The sequence below is a fragment of the Neodiprion lecontei genome, chromosome 3 (genome assembly GCF_021901455.1).
Source record: "Neodiprion lecontei isolate iyNeoLeco1 chromosome 3, iyNeoLeco1.1, whole genome shotgun sequence".
NCBI lineage: Eukaryota > Metazoa > Arthropoda > Insecta > Hymenoptera > Diprionidae > Neodiprion > Neodiprion lecontei.
Window position 1 is genome coordinate 4,414,826 of NC_060262.1, and position 16,716 is coordinate 4,431,541.

Consider the following 16,716-nt stretch of genomic DNA (forward strand, 5'->3'; position numbering starts at 1 on the left):
TGAAATAAGGTGTGTGAAAGATGTTGTTTATAAACTAGATTCGTCAAAGGAATAGAGTTTTAACTCATTTATTTATTTTTTATTGCACTCTGAAACATTAATATTCTTTTTAATCGTTGATAAAACTTTGTTTGTTACAATTAGGATATTGCTGGCGATGCAATTGCACTAATTGCAAAATAAATTGTTTTCGTTCTTCATTTTTCGTTAAAGTTCGATTATAATTTTGTATTAACGCTGTACCGCATATTTCCGCTTTTCTTCGACTTTCACCGCCCGTAATTATACGAATTTGGAGTCTAAGAAATCAACTCCAGGGACTTTTTTTAGAGAATTTCACGCCTTACAAGAATATGCCTTGAAAATTTTTTTTATCTCAAACGGTTCAAAAGTTACAACATTTGTAATGAAAAAAAATTATACGCGTGTTATTTAAATGGGAAATTTAAAACGGCCAGCGACACCTTTTAAAATTGAGCTAAAAATTTTTCCAAACGGAATAATATTTTTCTCGGTAAATAGGTCCTTTTAATTAAGACCATAGATTCCATAGGTTAATTTTTTTGGCTCACTCTAATACATATGTATGGGGAATTCCATGCGAACCCAACCAACGTTTGAACCTCACCATTTTTGGTTTTCTTCAAAATTTTTTTTCATTCAATAATTGAATAACTGATCAAGTTTCATATGTCGTTTACAAGTCTCGTCTATATATAAGAAGGGCTCTTTCCTAAATTTCTTTTTCTTTCACCCACATATATATATATATATATATATATATATATATATATATATAAATATACAAAATATATATATATATATATATATGTATGTATTATGCATCCCTTTTGTTTCTCCTTGTTACACTTTTCCCCGGGAGTTTGTACAGCCGTTCGGCGATATCGATGTACGTGTAAAAGAAAGAGAGGAGAGAAAAGTAATAAAAAAAAAAGAAAGAAAGGGGGGGGGGAGGGAGGAAGTCGGGGTGAAGGGATGGAAAAAATCGGCAAAGTTATCGCGAACGACGGCCGAAAGGATGAAAGGAAAAAGCTAGGAGACAGAGGAACCTGCAAGCCGCGTTTGGCAGAGGCCAAAGAATGAGACAAGATTTGTTGACGCTTTTCAGGTATAAATAATTCTCGGCTACATGTGTATACATAAATATATACATACGTATGTAGCCCGCAGAGATTTCTTTGTCAACTTGGACGGACGTTCCCTTCTCTGATCTCCGTAGACCTTCTCTTTCCTGGATATTTCTTTAATACGACTCGCCAGAGATTCGTGGATACGACAATAACAGTCTCGAAAATACGGCCTAAGGTTTTTTTTTTTTTTTATATTATAATTTTGAAAACAGCGAGCCTCGAATTGCCCGAAAAAATTTGTACGAGCGCAATCGACGAAAAAAAATTGAATACACGTTAACTTCCTAAATATTTAACAATACAGTTCTTTCTTTCATATTTACATTAATTATATTCGGGCGATTTCTCTAGATAAAAATTTATCAATAATTACTTTTTTTTTTCGCATGAAAAAAAAAGTCACATTTCGATATTTACAAAAAACCAGAATTTTCTTTTACATTTGAAATTTTTTTTTCACCACGGTCGATGCAATTTTTTTGTCTGAGGTGATGGTGGAAGAGAAATAAAATAAAAAAAGAAACGAACGAGAAAAAATAAAGCATGAAAAAAGAATCGCGCAGCATCTTTTCGTCGATTCGTAAATGATAAGAAATGTTCAGAAACTAGCCTCATTCACGGAAAAAAAAAATAAATAAATAAAAAAAAAACCTTTCGGACACATCCCAATGTATAATATTTAATAAAAAAAAATCTGATAGATAATTATTATACTTCCAGTCTAACGATAAAAATGACGATTAAATAATAATAATATCAGTATAAAAACAAACCGACGACGAGATAGAGAAGTTATGTGTATAATGTTTTTTTTTTTTTTTTATTCTTTCTTTTTGTTCCATTCAAGAAACGTGGGTACTTCGTTTTCTTCGAACCATTAGATCCATTTTTCGTTTCCACCTCCGTAATACTGCCCTCAATACCTCTATAGGCATATAATAATAACTAACGCGGGGAGAGTTTTTCTCGGCAGCCCTCTCAAGATACCAGAGGTTTCAAATTGAACTCAGATTTCCGGCTCTACGACTTTCTGGTTTCAAACGCTTTCCCGTGCAGAAATTTCTGCATCATTTAAACCGATCAATACACGCAATACGTGTATATATATATATATATATATATTTTATATATGTATATATATATCCATTATACAGGTACATTTACTTTTCACTTTAAACGATTATATATATAATATATTGCGAAATCGTTTAAAGTGAAAAGTAAATGTACCTGTATAATGGCTGAAATTTCGCGTCGACTCCGATTAGATAAATATAAGAACGCGATAAAGAAAAACGACGATTTATCGTTCGCAAAATATCCCATTCAACGCAGGAATCAAAATCGAATATTTTCTTTCACCCTCGTAATGAAAATCAAAGGATACAAATGTAAAGAAACGATTTTTATTTATTTTTTTTTTATTTCCTCAACCGCGCAGAAACTTACGGAATCGACGAAACGTAAGAATATTTAAATATCAAGCAAAAACTTAGATTCGTCGTTCAATTAATTTAAACATGAAAATTTATCGACGTGAAAATTTGATGGTGGGGTGGGGGGTAGGGGGTAGCAGTGAGTAAGCAGCGAGCTTTTGTGGAGTGAATATAGAATGTAGTAATTGATAGATACCGATTAATTAAGCAGCCGCGAGTAATTTCATTACCCAGCCACCTTGTGTCGATGTTCGAATATTGGCAGAAGCGTATCTATGTAAATATACCCATACACGCGTACGATTCGGGGCTTGAAATTATTACGCGAAACAAAAGCAGTCTGTTGATACTCGGGAACAGCATCGGCCGTTTTATATGGATAATTGATATCAGCCACGTTTAGTTGGAAATAAATGTATTCCTGATGCGGTCAGATAATTCTTTCTTCGTTTTTACGTTGGAAAGAATTAACGCGATTAGGGTTACAAGTGATGCCAAATAATGAGGGTCACATTTAGCACCACAGAAATATTAGTAGAAGATAATGAATAATCGTTTGTTTAAATTTTGTAAAACAAGCTCGACTCACCGGAACAGCAGAAATCCCAAACCAGTGACAGCGGCTCGCCTTACATCGTCGTTGACGTCGGAAACCTGACAAATAGAAAAAAAAAACCGATAAATTTGAAAGTTGAAATCGACTCCGATGACCATTACGTAAGTTTAAATGTTATATATTGGATCGCGAAATTGTCGAAAGTAATTACTTCGTGAACAAAAAACGTGACATCGTTCTCTTCCTCGTGCAAAGTTGTAGATTCGTTCGAACAAAATGGCGGCGAAGGTGAAGTTGTAAAAAAGCCCCAATTTCCAGAATTATCAACGAATCATCGCGCAATTTGGTACTCCATTTCTTGCCACTGGTTCGCGTATGCCTGATTTTTTTCAGAATTCTAGATCACGAGGGTTCAAAATGCGGAGTCATTTATCAATCGAATTGGAGAAACCGGATGATGGAACTTTCGAAATCTTTTTCTTCGCCTTTCTTCCTTCGAACGCCTCCATCGTCGAAAGTAATTACTTCGCGAAGAAAAGAGGTGACATCATTTTCTTTCAGCTGTCGAGAATCTTCTCTTCGTGCAAAGTTACATGTGGATTCGTTCAAACAAAATGGCGGCGATGCAGAAATTTCAAAAAGCTATAATTCCCAAGATTATCAACGGATCATCACGTAGTTTGGTGCTTCATTTTTTGCCATCGGTCCGCATCTGCTTGATTTTTTTCAGAATTTTAGACCACCGGGGTTCGGAATGCGGAGCCATTTATCAAACGAATTGGCGAAACCGGATGATGAAAACTCTCGAGATCTTTTTTCTTTCACCTTTCTTCTTCCAAGCACCAAGAATAACGGCCCAAAGCGTTGCGAGACGTAAAAGTATGAAGGAGTATTACAGCTGCTATACCGAGATGTGCGCGATATAGTTGACGAGAAATAATTTTTTCCCTCTTCCTTTATTCCCCCTTGTTCGTGGGGTAGTAAAACTTTCGAACTGCACTCACCGCGACGTGTAAAAGCTTCCGTATTGCCTGGTTGTTTCCTGTTCCGCAGTAGGCCATCGCAAGGGTGTACATACCGCTTCTTCGGAGGATTGGATCCTTATCGGCGGTCGACGATGCGATGAGCGGATCGGCTTCCTCCAGTCTACCGTACATCGTGAATGCGATACCGACAGCAAGACCACGCAGTATTTTCTCATGCTGCGTCTCGTGCGCGTACTGCAAAGAAAAAAACAAGACAACTGAATTTAAGCTCAATTGACAATTAAACTAGAGATAAAAATAAAATAAAAAATAATTTTTTTTGTTATCGACTGAATAGTTAACTCATCATATTGCACATCCATATTTTTATCACTTTACCGATAATTGCTAAAATTAAGAACACATGTTTCTCTTGAAGAAAAAAAAAAACAAACAAAAACAAAAATACTATAAATCTAATTTTACACAATTTTGCTAAATATCATTCAAAATAGCAAACGGATCTTAATAATTTACTATATTAGGATATTTAATTCGATTCGATTCGAGAATTCGTTTCGTAAATGTATATCAGAGCCAAGGGAGCAGTTTCCGTATCGAATAGGTAATCGTATAAAGTGACGACAGTGGCCCCCAAGGATCGACCGAGTCTCACCTCAAGTGCTATAACTACGCAATAATAAAATTGGAATGTTTTATCTAACGAGACACGAGGTTAGCCCTAGAGCAAAGCGGTTATACGTAAGTGATAGCAGAGAGCGAGAAATGCAAAAAAAATGTTGTCGATGCGAAAAGAAAAAACAATGAATAAAAAATAGGCAAAGAATTAACTGAAAAAATCTGTGACCAATGACGATAGAGTTGTGTTCAGATTTTAAAGCGATATATCCTCGGTATATTTGTATTTATTTCAACACAAAAATTTAATACCATCGTTTATGTGTCCAATTTTTATCAATTACAGATCATTACAGTTTGTTTGTTAATGAATTTTCCACAAAACAGATGATTGCGATACATCATTTGACGAAAAAATAACCATACGCTTTATTGACGATGGTATTAAAGTGATGAAGAAATTAATTTCAAGCAATTCGTAGACGATCCATTGGAAAACGAAATCCCAAACGATGATCCACAAAAATGCCTAAACCAGAACTTTATAACTCGTTCCTTCTACGTAAAAAGGAAAGATTTAAGAAAATTAACATTCTATTCAACCAGCTTCGATATACTTCGATATCTATTTAAAATTCTGATGCTACGATTTTTATTTTTTATCAACATTTTCGTTGGACTCTTGTTATTCGTGCTTCTCAAATTTCCTCAATTCTCGTTTCGAAGGCAAAACGGGAAAGTCAGAATGACAATCAAGTCTCCGGGGTAAATTCAACCCCTCTCTAAACGTTTAGGCCTGCCTCGCCTGGGTTTATCCCAACTAACTGAGGTCACAAGCGAGAGTTTCAAACGACGGGTCATACCAATTAAGCCTGCACACGCTGTTTCTGAAATTCAATCTATCCCTACACATTGTTGATTATTTCTGCTTTTACACGGAAGTTATTATTATTATTATTATTCTTTGCAAAAAAGTAAATTGAACAGAAACGAATCCACAAAAATTTTTTCAAACGATACGATTTTTGTAGAGCAAAAAAAAAAGGGGGGGGAACACCTATATTATCATATTTCTATAAAGTTATTTGGTGAACTTCTTTTCAATCGTTTGAAATTATGCATCAGTTTCTAACTAACAAACTAATAACAGATTCTAAATGAAGTATCGATATCTAAACTTCCGTTGACAATTACCGTATTTTTTATTTTCGTATCTCGTTCCAAGATTAATGAAAAGTATCGATTTTTGGGCAAACCAATCTCCTCGAAACCCGAAATCAAACAGTATAAAGGCTTGGGGTTAAATCTAATAGATCGAAAGTAACAAGTTACAAGACCCGATTATCGATCGTCGATTTCTAGTCCGTCGGCTTATACTCGATAAAATACGGCGAACTTTCGGTAACTTTTTGCTTTTGGGGCGGAGCTTTCGGTGCGTCGTAAAATAGGTGTACAATTTAGCTACTCGCGTAGGCGAAAAGTTTTCGAACATGTAGACGCTCTATTATTTACGTATAAAGTAGAAACGCGGATTCTCCTCTTCCCATACTGGTTGCCTCTCTGATATCGAAAATCGATAAAGTAATGAATCGATGAATTTTCCGACCCTCTAATTTAGCAGACACGGACTTTTCGACGAGGACGATGCACGTCCTGCTGCCTACGCTTGATCTAACTATAGACGTAAAACCCTGTTGGACGCTGGCCAGAATTCTCTCAATTTTCCTCTCGGTGCACGTTTTCCATTTGTTTTTTTTTTTTTTTTTTTTTTGCACTACGCTGCATGCATCAGAGGATTTTTCATTTTCCGCATTTTTTCGATTCAATTAGGAACATTTGATCAATGTATCGCTAAACGAGAATGAAGTTCGTTCGGAACGTCGGTGCATCAAAACAATGTGATATATTAACGATAAAAAAAAAAAGGGGGGGGAACTAACTTCGACGAAGTCAAAACTGTTTCTACAATGTTGGCGGAATAAAAAAAAAAAAAAAAAACTTGCCGTACGTATTTTATTGATCAGTTCGACGACCGAGAAAGAGCCGCAAATAAAAAAAAAGGAAAAGAAAAAGAAAAACAAAAAAAAAAAAGAATCAACTTCTTCCTATTTCTATGTTTTTTTCCGCAGAATAATAATAACAATAATGATGATGGTAAAAATGGCAAATAGCAGATGGGACGAAAAGGAGAAGCCGATGGATCGTTTGAAAACGGTCCATTTGTCAGAAATATATATTCGCAACATATGCCACGGTTACAGGGCGGATCGTACCCTTTGCGAATATCTGACACCGACCGGGAAATTCGCCTGGTTGATATGACAAGAATAAATTACGCCCGCGTGAAAAAGGCCCTATCTCATAAATACCTTATACGCTATATATTCTTCATATTTTATTCACCCTATCCTCTTCGTTTATATCGTCATCATTTTCATCGTTACGCATGTATTCTCCAGACACGGCAATGAAATACAATATTACACAAACAACGCAACTTTATTGAATTGTAGTGTTTGTGAGGAGATTGTTTTCTTTTTTTTTTTTTCTAATCATTGAATGATTTATGAATAATGATAAAAGGTTAAACAAAAGATCGCAAAACTCTATACAAACCAATTTTGTGTTATATAATACAAAAAAAAAAGACGTAGCAGTGAAAATTATTTTTTGAAACACACGAGCTACTGGAGGGGGGATTTATTCGGAGTTACTGAAACGGTCGGAAAGCAAAGACCAGAGTAAACTTATATATTCGGAATCTTTAACGTTTTTGGTACTTTCTTATGTGTATGTATATTATTTGTAAACTTTCTCTGTGCCGAAGGTCAATAATGGGAGGGGGGGTCAACATTTATTCTCGTTCTGGCCCTGACGAGGGACCTCCTCGGAAAAGTAAAATATTATTTATTGATTGAGATAAAGAAAGGAATTTAGTTATAGATAAATGTTGTTCTATAAATTGAATATGAGCAAACTTACATTGGATACGCGAAAAACCGCGGTGAAATTTTTCAAAAAGAATGGAAAACAAAAGAAAAAAAGAAAAATTCAAGTTACCAATTCATAGCAAATCGGTGGTATCCATCAATCAATCAAAGCCAAATAGCGGCCAAGTCATCCATCATTTAGTGAATGACAAGATTATTGTTAACACTCACATCCAATGTAATCAATAATTTGCTAAATTTAAAAGCTTACCAACACTGAAGGAGAGCTAAGGTTTATCAGATTCTTTTGGCGGCATTATTTAGCCAACAATTAAAGAATTATTAAACAATAATGACGCAAACAATCGAACGTCGTAACTACCTGATGGAAGAAAGCGAAAGATGAAGGTGGATCACTAATCGATCATCATGGCGGATTCAGTGTCTGATTTGAGATTGACAGTATTTTTGTCACAAACGATGTTGCACATTTCCAAGACTAATCTTTTCTTTATATTTCTTTTCGCGGGGTTGTATTATTAATATTAAAATTATGATCAACATCTAATCTATGTTCTGAGAAGGATCAGAACGTAAAAAAATTTTGACTTCCCTCCTTTATTGACCTTCGAAACCGAGAAAGTCTACACATAATTAAAGATAAGGTCAAGAAATTCTTCAACATATTTGTATTATAACTATATAAAACCTTTTCTACCTTCACGATGCAGAAACGAGACGTGGAAAAAAACGAACGGGAAAACGGTTATTCTTTATATCACGACTTTACGGGATGTTAAACCCAATGGGGATGCCATTATGGATAAGGATAGAAAGAACGGAAAGAATAGCGGCAAAAAGAGGGGACAGAATAGAGACTCCCTTGAGAATCGAGCACTTCGGCTGTTCGCCGTTATTCGCGAATCCAATTATTAAACCTGCACCGTGATTTCTGAAAACACCGAAAACATCTCATGAAAATGAACTCAAAGTTTTTGTTAATGTCAAACTCGATCTGTTTGTTCCTAAACACAAGGAGCATAATAAAAAAAAAATCGAATAAATTGATTAGGAGTTCGGTGGATTGATCATTACTCGAGATGAGCAAAATTTTGGGCAAACGTCAAAACGGATGTAAACAGAATTTAGCTTCGTATTGACATTATGAAAGAAGATTACGCGTAAAAGTTTCTACCTCGTATACCTCGAATACCTCGTATATGTTTCATTATGGACAAACTTAGAAATGAATCGAGTTATGAATCTATAGACCAAACGGGGGACAAGGTACGGCTGTCTAAAATCGTCCAAAAAATTTAACGTATTTGTTGAATGTTCTCTGAAGCATTTCACAAAGATTAAAATTCATTCCAATCCATCCTGATTAAATTTTACCCTCGGTTCCAATAATATAGAGTTATTGCTCGACCACTCACCACCACCATGTCGTGGATAGCCTGAGTAGACTTTGAGCCAAGCATAACCATCCCCATGGCGATACCAGCAGCTTCGCCAGTCACAGCGTCGTCTTGATACAGGTTGAACTTAAGCTGTTCGTAGACGTCTTGTCTGTGGGAACCCATCGCCGCAAGTCCAAGTCCAAGGCAGCCGCCGTGACGCACCATCTTTGCAATAAAGTACAATTCGTTAGATTCACAGAACTCTCGTTTCTTGCACTTGTACATTAGAGTGGTGGATTATTCTTGAAAAAGAATTATGTAACGGATATTATACGTGTAAATGTGTGAATAGAATCAATTAGAACTGATTCTTAGCCTTCGTCTTGGTAAAAAGAATTTACCTATTGGTAATAGAATATAATGTGAGAACACAAATAACCCATATTTCTAAACTAAAAACGTCGATTCATTTAAAATTCAGGTAAAAAGCTCGAAAATATAAATAAACATTGCAATAAATTAGCATTTATTCATATAAGCCTGGTTTTCAAATCAAAACGAACATTTTTATCGCGGTCATTGCAGTATTTTTTGTCAGTTTTATATGCTGAAATTTTTACAAATTCAGCTAAGAAATTTAAAACCCTATGATAATATGACTAGTTAGTCATTTGAACAAAAATCTTACTTCATTTTGTGCATCCTTCAGCTGGCCGAGGAGATAATCGGTGATGGTTGCTCCATGGTTGGCGTGAATTAATCCCAACGCGTAGAGACCACCTCCTTCCGAATATCCGGCACCGGCGCCAGTCTCACGTGGTAAATAAGACTGCATCAAAGCCAGAGCTTCCTGTTCATGGCCTCTGTGTATAACACCCAATGACGCCGTGGCTGTTAACTTGGCCCAATTTGTGGCGCGAGCCAACCACTCCAAGTTGTCACTGAAAACGAGTAAGCAAGTCAGAAACTTCAGGTGAGAGTTGCAACCAAAAGTGTGAGGTTGAAGTTAGTATCGTTAACGTGAAAATTCAACTATGGGAAAACTTTTTACCTCACAATTTTAAAATTGCGTAATTTTGCGTCAACCATTGAAAATGAAGAAATACTCCTACTCAAAATTAACTTCTTCATAGGTACATTGAAATTGAAAATTAATGAGATTTTTCTTAAGGTTTTGCTAAGCTAACGTTACACACTTCAATTTTGTCCAGCGATTGATCACATCCATCCTATGTTATTCGTAGATTATTTATGGAAATTCACTTACCGAAGGAATTGATCGCTTGTCGTGCCGGAGTGCATGAAGGCATTCGCTATCACGGTCGCAGTGTGGCAAATCGACACGCGTATAGCGTCTTTCGTGTTCTTGAGAATCAGCATATCGGTATGATTGCTGCGAATTAAAAATTGTAGATGCAAATCTATCGACACCTCACCGCCCAAAATACTCGACAGCGCATCCACACGCTCCTGCTGCTCCCGCTCCTGGGCACTCTGAGTAATGTAAAAACAAATTTGTAGTGTGACCAACATTTGAATAGCAGATTTTAAACCATACTCGCTCAAAACTGGGTTTTAAAACAGCAGATGATTAACTACTTTGAAATTTGATGTACGACAGTAACTCAACTACTTTAACAATCAAATAATTATTCAAATTTTTTAAGATTTCTTGAAATCCTGAACATCTATTACACAACTTTACCGTCATAAATGTATAGCAAGACCTCGGTTGGACTTACCAAACTTTCTATGCTGCGCTGAGGAGTTTCGTCAGCAGTAATCCCATTTGGTTCGGTCTCGGTAGCCGGAGAATCGGCCGGTATTTCGGCAGTAGCTTTAACGGCAGGTTTTATAATAGGTTTGACCATAAGCGCAGCAGGAATCGGGGCAGTTGCTCTTAACGCCTGAAGAACACGTCCAAGGAATTGCTGAGTCGCAGATTCATATAGATCGAACGCGATCTGATAAGCCATCAATGAAAACTCCTGTGAACCTTTGCTCAATCTATCAAGAAGTTCGGCAACAGCTAGCGGATCGTCAAGAAAGATCAAACACTGACACATGTTGACGTAGTCGGGAGTTCCCAGGTTCCGATAGAGGCTCACGAGACACCTGAGCACCGTGTTGCGGAATCCCCGATTCTGAATGAGGCTCATAGCGACTTGAAAAGCGTAGGACAGCATGCCCGCAACGTCGTCCTAGAAATGTAAGAAAAGAAACTAATCTGGCGTTCAAACGCGGCACTCAAAGATTTTCGTAACATTCTTTCATAAATACTTACAGATTGCATGATAGCAGCTTCAAAAATGTCCATCCTGCGAGTCTCCAGAGCAAGACCTAGCGCCTGGCGGTACTGACCGTCGTCCAAACATCGCTGAAACATCCGATTCACGATTCCCTCCAAACGCGGATCAATGGCCTTGCTAGATACTGCAGACTTTCCTTCAACTTCGTGAATACGCTGCTGAGTATAAAAGTCAATGCACTTGGCTGGAAAAAGAAAATTTGTTTTAATGTATTAATTTGATAAGACCTTTATTTAGTCCAGTCAATAGAGACGAAAATCACGTGAGATAAAAGGAAATCATAAATCGTGAAGCGATTTTTACAAACCTTCTTAGCAAATGTTTAGTATCAAAAAAAGGAAAACCATTTCCCTCTCTCTACTGCCCAAAGACACATAGCTATACTAAAGTCACGGCATATATTGGTTACATTTCATTTAAAACATATTCTCAAATATCATTCTGGATATTTGCATCTGTTGAGAAAAACGTTAACATAGATTCCACTTATTTGAAGCAAAAAACTGTTGATTACTGGGCAAAAATTGATGATTTTTACTGCAGAAAATTTAACCAAATCGTATTTACAAAGATTTGACTTTCCTGTACAACCTTCAGAAAACGTGACTCAAAATGATAATTTTTTCTAATAGTTATAGATGTTGAAAAACAGGTAAATTTCAAATTCTCGTACCATGATTAATAAATTAATAATGGAATAAATTATAGATACATGAGTTTTGATGTGTAGGAATTCGCGTCCTATATCTTTTTGTGTAAAAAAAAACAGTTTTTTCAAATGGCGTCGTCGGTTATCAAAAAAAAAAAAATGACAAGTTCAATTATAGGAGTCACAGGTCAAAGACCTTGATTTAGAATTAATTTGAATAAACAAATTTTCGGGTGGACTTCTCGCATCTGTAATTCAAGTCCATAAAACGATAGTTTTCAATACAATTTTATGACTAGCATTAATAGTTAAAGTGAAATTCTCTATTGGCTAGACTAATTGATCCAGAACAAACCAGTAGCAGCAATTTGGACTAGTTTCAACTCACCGATCGTTGTGTCGACATACTCATTGCGAGCGTTAACGTCGAATAGCTCGCCAGCGCCAAGAGCATAAGTCAGAGAATCCTCGAAACTTCCAAGGTGGTAGTAAACCTTGCTGGCTACGAGCGCTGCCAGCTCATGCTGATTAAATCCCTTGTCTTCGTGCAATATTTCGCTGTAGATAAGTTAAACGACGCCTCATGATTATTATTATAGCAATTTTGCTTCTTAATCTTAAAAGACAACTCAAGTAACACACATACAGATTTGTACAAATAAATAAGTATTGTGACACGTACATTTTTTCAATCGCCTCGGATATCTCTGGCCAAAATTCGTCCACAATGAGATCTAGTTTTTTCAGAGCGAACACTTTCAGCTCAGGCATCGGCTCTTCCAGTAGGGAAATTATTCCCGCTGGAAAATAAATATGAACAATGAAAATCGAGTGTTGTCAACATATTTTTATCCATATATTATAGGTTAGGTATGACAAGGCTTGCAAATCATGTCATGACTGAAAACAGTGACTTGCACACGAGCGTAGCCGGCTTTCGAAAAACTTCAATGTCCTGTATTTTTGTCGACAATTGAAAATTTTCGTTGCCGGAATAACGAAAAACCGTTTTATTCACCTGCTGACGTGATGTTCATGTTGTTTTAGGTGAATCTTACGATTTAACGCAATTGTTCAGGAGACGAAAAACGTACAACGACTTGACGCGGATCAAGTCTACTGAACTATGCCGCAAATCCGTAATCATCCGCAATGGTAACAAGCGAGTGTCGAGGTATCGTATTTCAAAATATCGAACAGCTCTGGAATTTCCCGCAGTCTCAACATCAAAATCCACCTTTCCAAAAAGCAGCCAACCCGATATAAAACTCAATTTTTATGTATTTATACGTTATTTATGATTATAGAAAGGGTGACAGAGTCACTTGACCTAATTTAGTTTTCATTCCAGTCCATTGAACTATGCCGTTAATCCGTAATAGCGGTGAACAGCCGCAATCAAAACGGTAGAACGAACGAATATCGAGGTATTGAATTTTAAAATATGGAACTGGTCTCGAGTTTTTACGCAGTCTACCATCAAAATACACCTTTTCAAAAACAAGCCAACTTCATATCAAACTGAATGTTTTTGTATTTATATAGTATTTATGACCACAGAAAGGTTGAAAGGGTCGCTTGAGCTAATTTAGTTTTCATTTAAGTCCACTGAACTATGCCGTAATAGTGCTGAACAACAGTAATCAAAACGGGAAGACAAACGAATATCGAGGTATCGAATTTAAAAATATCGAACTACTATCGAGTTTTCCGCAGTTCCATCAAAATCCACCTTTCCAAAAACTAGCCTACTTCAGAGAAAACACAATGTTTTTGTATTAATGGTTCGACAGGGTCAGTTAACCTAATTTAGAAACAGCGACCAAGTTTGATATTTTATGAATTTAAAGTCGAAGGAAGAACACGAAATATGGCAGATAAACCGAAATCAATGAGCCAGATTAAACATGTACCGAAAGACGCGCAAGTTATAATGTCAATAATGAAAGACATGGGCATCACTGACTACGAGCCAAAGGTTATAAATCAACTCCTCGAATTCACTTATCGTGAGTATATCCTCTCTTGTATCGCGTTGTTTTCATCGTTTCATTAAAATGAATTACAATTTTACGTACAATTGTTCTCAGGTTACGTAACCTGTATACTGGACGACAGCAGGATATATGCTAACCATGCGAAGAAGAAGTTCATTGACTTAGACGATGTTAGACTCGCTGTAAAAATGCAGTTAGAACGTTCGTTCACCAATCCGCCTCCCAGAGATGTACTACTGGATGTAGCCAGAGCAAAGAACAATATTCCGTTGCCATTTGTTAAGCCAAACAATGGCCTGCGCCTTCCGCCCGATCGTTACTGCCTCAATGCCACAAACTATAAGCTGAAAAACGCTACCAAAAAGATCGTTGGTAAGCCGTTACACGCCATAGTTGGAAATAATTTTAGCGGAGGTCAACCCAGGATCAAGATCGAACCGAACAAAACTGGATTGTCCATCGTCAAGAGGCCTGGCACTCTCGCTACTGTTGCCCGAACCCAAGCTATAACAATTCCAAAACCTGTGTTCAAATTCACCACCGGTAAATATAAAGAGGTTTTCTTTTTTTGTAGAGGAAATTGGATTAGTAGATTATTTTCATTCCTATTCTATTCATACTAATAATTTAAATACTTATCATTTCGCAGATACTCGATAAATTTTCCATCCCCAATACCCCATCCTACTTGCCAATATTTCTGTTCTTTACCTTCCATATGAGAATTTATCTCAAGTTTCACATGCATATCAGTAGAGTTGATCGATCTATCTAGTCTCATTCGGAACTTCCTTCAATGATTGTAAAGACTTTCAGGAAAAATACTAGCAAATGATTCTTCAACAGTAAATGAATATAAAATTGTAGTGATTGAGCCTTTTACAAATGAAAAAGTATTACGGGGTTAAAGTTAGTAACGATATCTTAACGAAACATTGTACAAAAAAAATTTCACCATTTTCCAATTTTAAAATGACTGTAAAAGTTAAATTATCAAAATATCAGCATGTCTAGCTTATTATACGTTTTATTGAATTTCAGACAATTCGAGATTAGCGAAATAACGGTTTTCCTTAACATGCATAGTTTACAATAACGTCACTAACTTCAACGTGATAAAGTATTAATACAGTAATTGTTCTATGCATTGAAGTGTTGATAATTATCCACTGATTAATAAACTCTTGGAATGTGAAGCGAGTAAATCAAAATTTAGAGAACATATTTTTACTGGAAATTAAATTTATGAATTTAGAAGCATCTTCGGTCAATGAATTTAATCTTTGAAGATTGTTCAACTATATTGTATACATCATTATTATCTGCTGATACTAACATGCGATAAAAACATTTCGGCAGGTGCTGGAGCTGGAGCTCCAGGAGGAAAACCGGCTGTTGGAAAGCCAAAGATTCAAATTTCATCAAGTCAACCTGTGTCTGTAATAAAAATGGAAACTGATGATTCGTCGAAGAGAAAAAGAGAAGAAGAAGACTACGATATTGCCTGACTAACTAAAAAAAAAAAATGTACCCGCGTCATATGAATAATATTATTTTATAACAATGGTCTGTGCACCCCAAATCAACACTTCTGATTCCCTAATCGTTCTGATAATAAATACAGTATTTATCACAGTTACTCAATGTTATAGGCAATTTAGCTATTATTCACTCCCACTTACGTTCACAGTTTTCTTTCAATCAAATTATCCACCATTTAAAAAAATGAACCAACATTTACCTAAATCATTTTTAGTTTAATTTCTAGTCTGTCTTTGTCTGTTTGGTACGAATAGTCAGCATCTGGCCGAATATACAATTATCACCGTGCTAAAGTTTACAATGAATATTGATCATTATTCCTATCTTTAATTGTATTTACAAATGAAACTTGAGATACATCGATAAGAAACATCATACGATCGGAATCACGTTGGCAGTTAATGTAATGCTTTGTTTTCAACAAATGTAAAGTAGTTATCATTTGAAATCTGGAGTATGGGTCATGGGTGGTACCAGATAATCAATCAATCGTAAAACTCGTTGAAAAAAACCACCAGCTGTTTTTGAAAGGTGTTTTGCTTTTCTAAAAAGCTCTAAGATTGACCTATAGATTGATATTGTGTCCCAGAATACAAAGAAAGTTGACTTTGGAATGGAGTCGCTAGAAACCATTGTCTCCTAAAAATTTATAAAATTGATCTGCAACAGATTTCTGCATCTGCATACTGACATTGGTATTGCACCTGAAGAAGTATTACACATTCTTTCACAGTAATAGACTTGTAATTCTTAATACTTTTATTGTTTAATTAAAAGTCGTCAAACTGAACATGTTTGAGTTGATTAATTAAAGAAGTAGAAATCCCAGTTTAGCAATCAAGCCAACAAACAGGATGTAACAATATGCGAAAAAATTGTACGGATTAAAATTGATTGATGGATTTAACAGTGGCGAATGGCGTGATCAATTCAGCACTTTGGCTTTGTTAGATAATAAAATTACGACCACTACTGTATAAGGATAATATCTCAGTTAGTTGCAACGATATACACACTACAAAAACTAACTGAGTAGATTGACAAGTTTTATCAGTAGCCGAATATATACAGTATACTACTATAAATACTGTCATCCAGATAATAATCTTGTTTGTTTTAAATCAAAAATACCAAAATGGGCT

General features: G+C 35.9%; 2 protein-coding genes across 2 annotated transcripts in view; one reads left to right on the plus strand and one right to left on the minus strand.

The window, feature by feature from the left end:
• LOC107224754 (26S proteasome non-ATPase regulatory subunit 1) overlaps positions 1-13,196 on the minus strand; it is a 67,203-nt gene extending 54,007 nt beyond the window's left edge. Inside the window, exons 1-10 of the mRNA XM_015664934.2 lie at positions 13,054-13,196; positions 12,718-12,835; positions 12,424-12,593; positions 11,362-11,570; positions 10,820-11,278; positions 10,345-10,571; positions 9,766-10,018; positions 9,114-9,302; positions 4,148-4,363; positions 3,177-3,241 (exon numbers count right to left, since the gene is read on the minus strand). Of these exons, the coding sequence (XP_015520420.2) occupies positions 3,177-3,241; positions 4,148-4,363; positions 9,114-9,302; positions 9,766-10,018; positions 10,345-10,571; positions 10,820-11,278; positions 11,362-11,570; positions 12,424-12,593; positions 12,718-12,835; positions 13,054-13,072 (1,925 nt within the window). The 5' untranslated portion in view covers positions 13,073-13,196. The remainder of the gene's footprint in view (positions 1-3,176; positions 3,242-4,147; positions 4,364-9,113; positions 9,303-9,765; positions 10,019-10,344; positions 10,572-10,819; positions 11,279-11,361; positions 11,571-12,423; positions 12,594-12,717; positions 12,836-13,053) is intronic.
• Positions 13,197-13,744: 548 nt separating this feature from the next.
• On the plus strand, positions 13,745-15,671 carry LOC107224753 (transcription initiation factor TFIID subunit 9). The gene is made up of 3 exons (XM_015664933.2): positions 13,745-14,044; positions 14,126-14,575; positions 15,392-15,671. Exons 1-3 carry the CDS (start codon positions 13,906-13,908, stop codon positions 15,538-15,540), a joined length of 738 nt encoding a protein of 245 aa, XP_015520419.1. The 5' UTR covers positions 13,745-13,905; the 3' UTR covers positions 15,541-15,671.
• Positions 15,672-16,716: the final 1,045 nt, after the last annotated feature.

Excerpts from the sequence above, each read along its gene's own strand:
- LOC107224753 (XM_015664933.2), top strand. The coding sequence starts at position 13,906 with ATGGCAGATAAACCGAAATCAATGAGCCAGATTAAACATGTACCGAAA. Across the intron at positions 14,045-14,125 it reads ACTCCTCGAATTCACTTATC|GTTACGTAACCTGTATACTG; the intron begins GTGAGTATATCC and ends AATTGTTCTCAG. Across the intron at positions 14,576-15,391 it reads TGTGTTCAAATTCACCACCG|GTGCTGGAGCTGGAGCTCCA; the intron begins GTAAATATAAAG and ends ACATTTCGGCAG.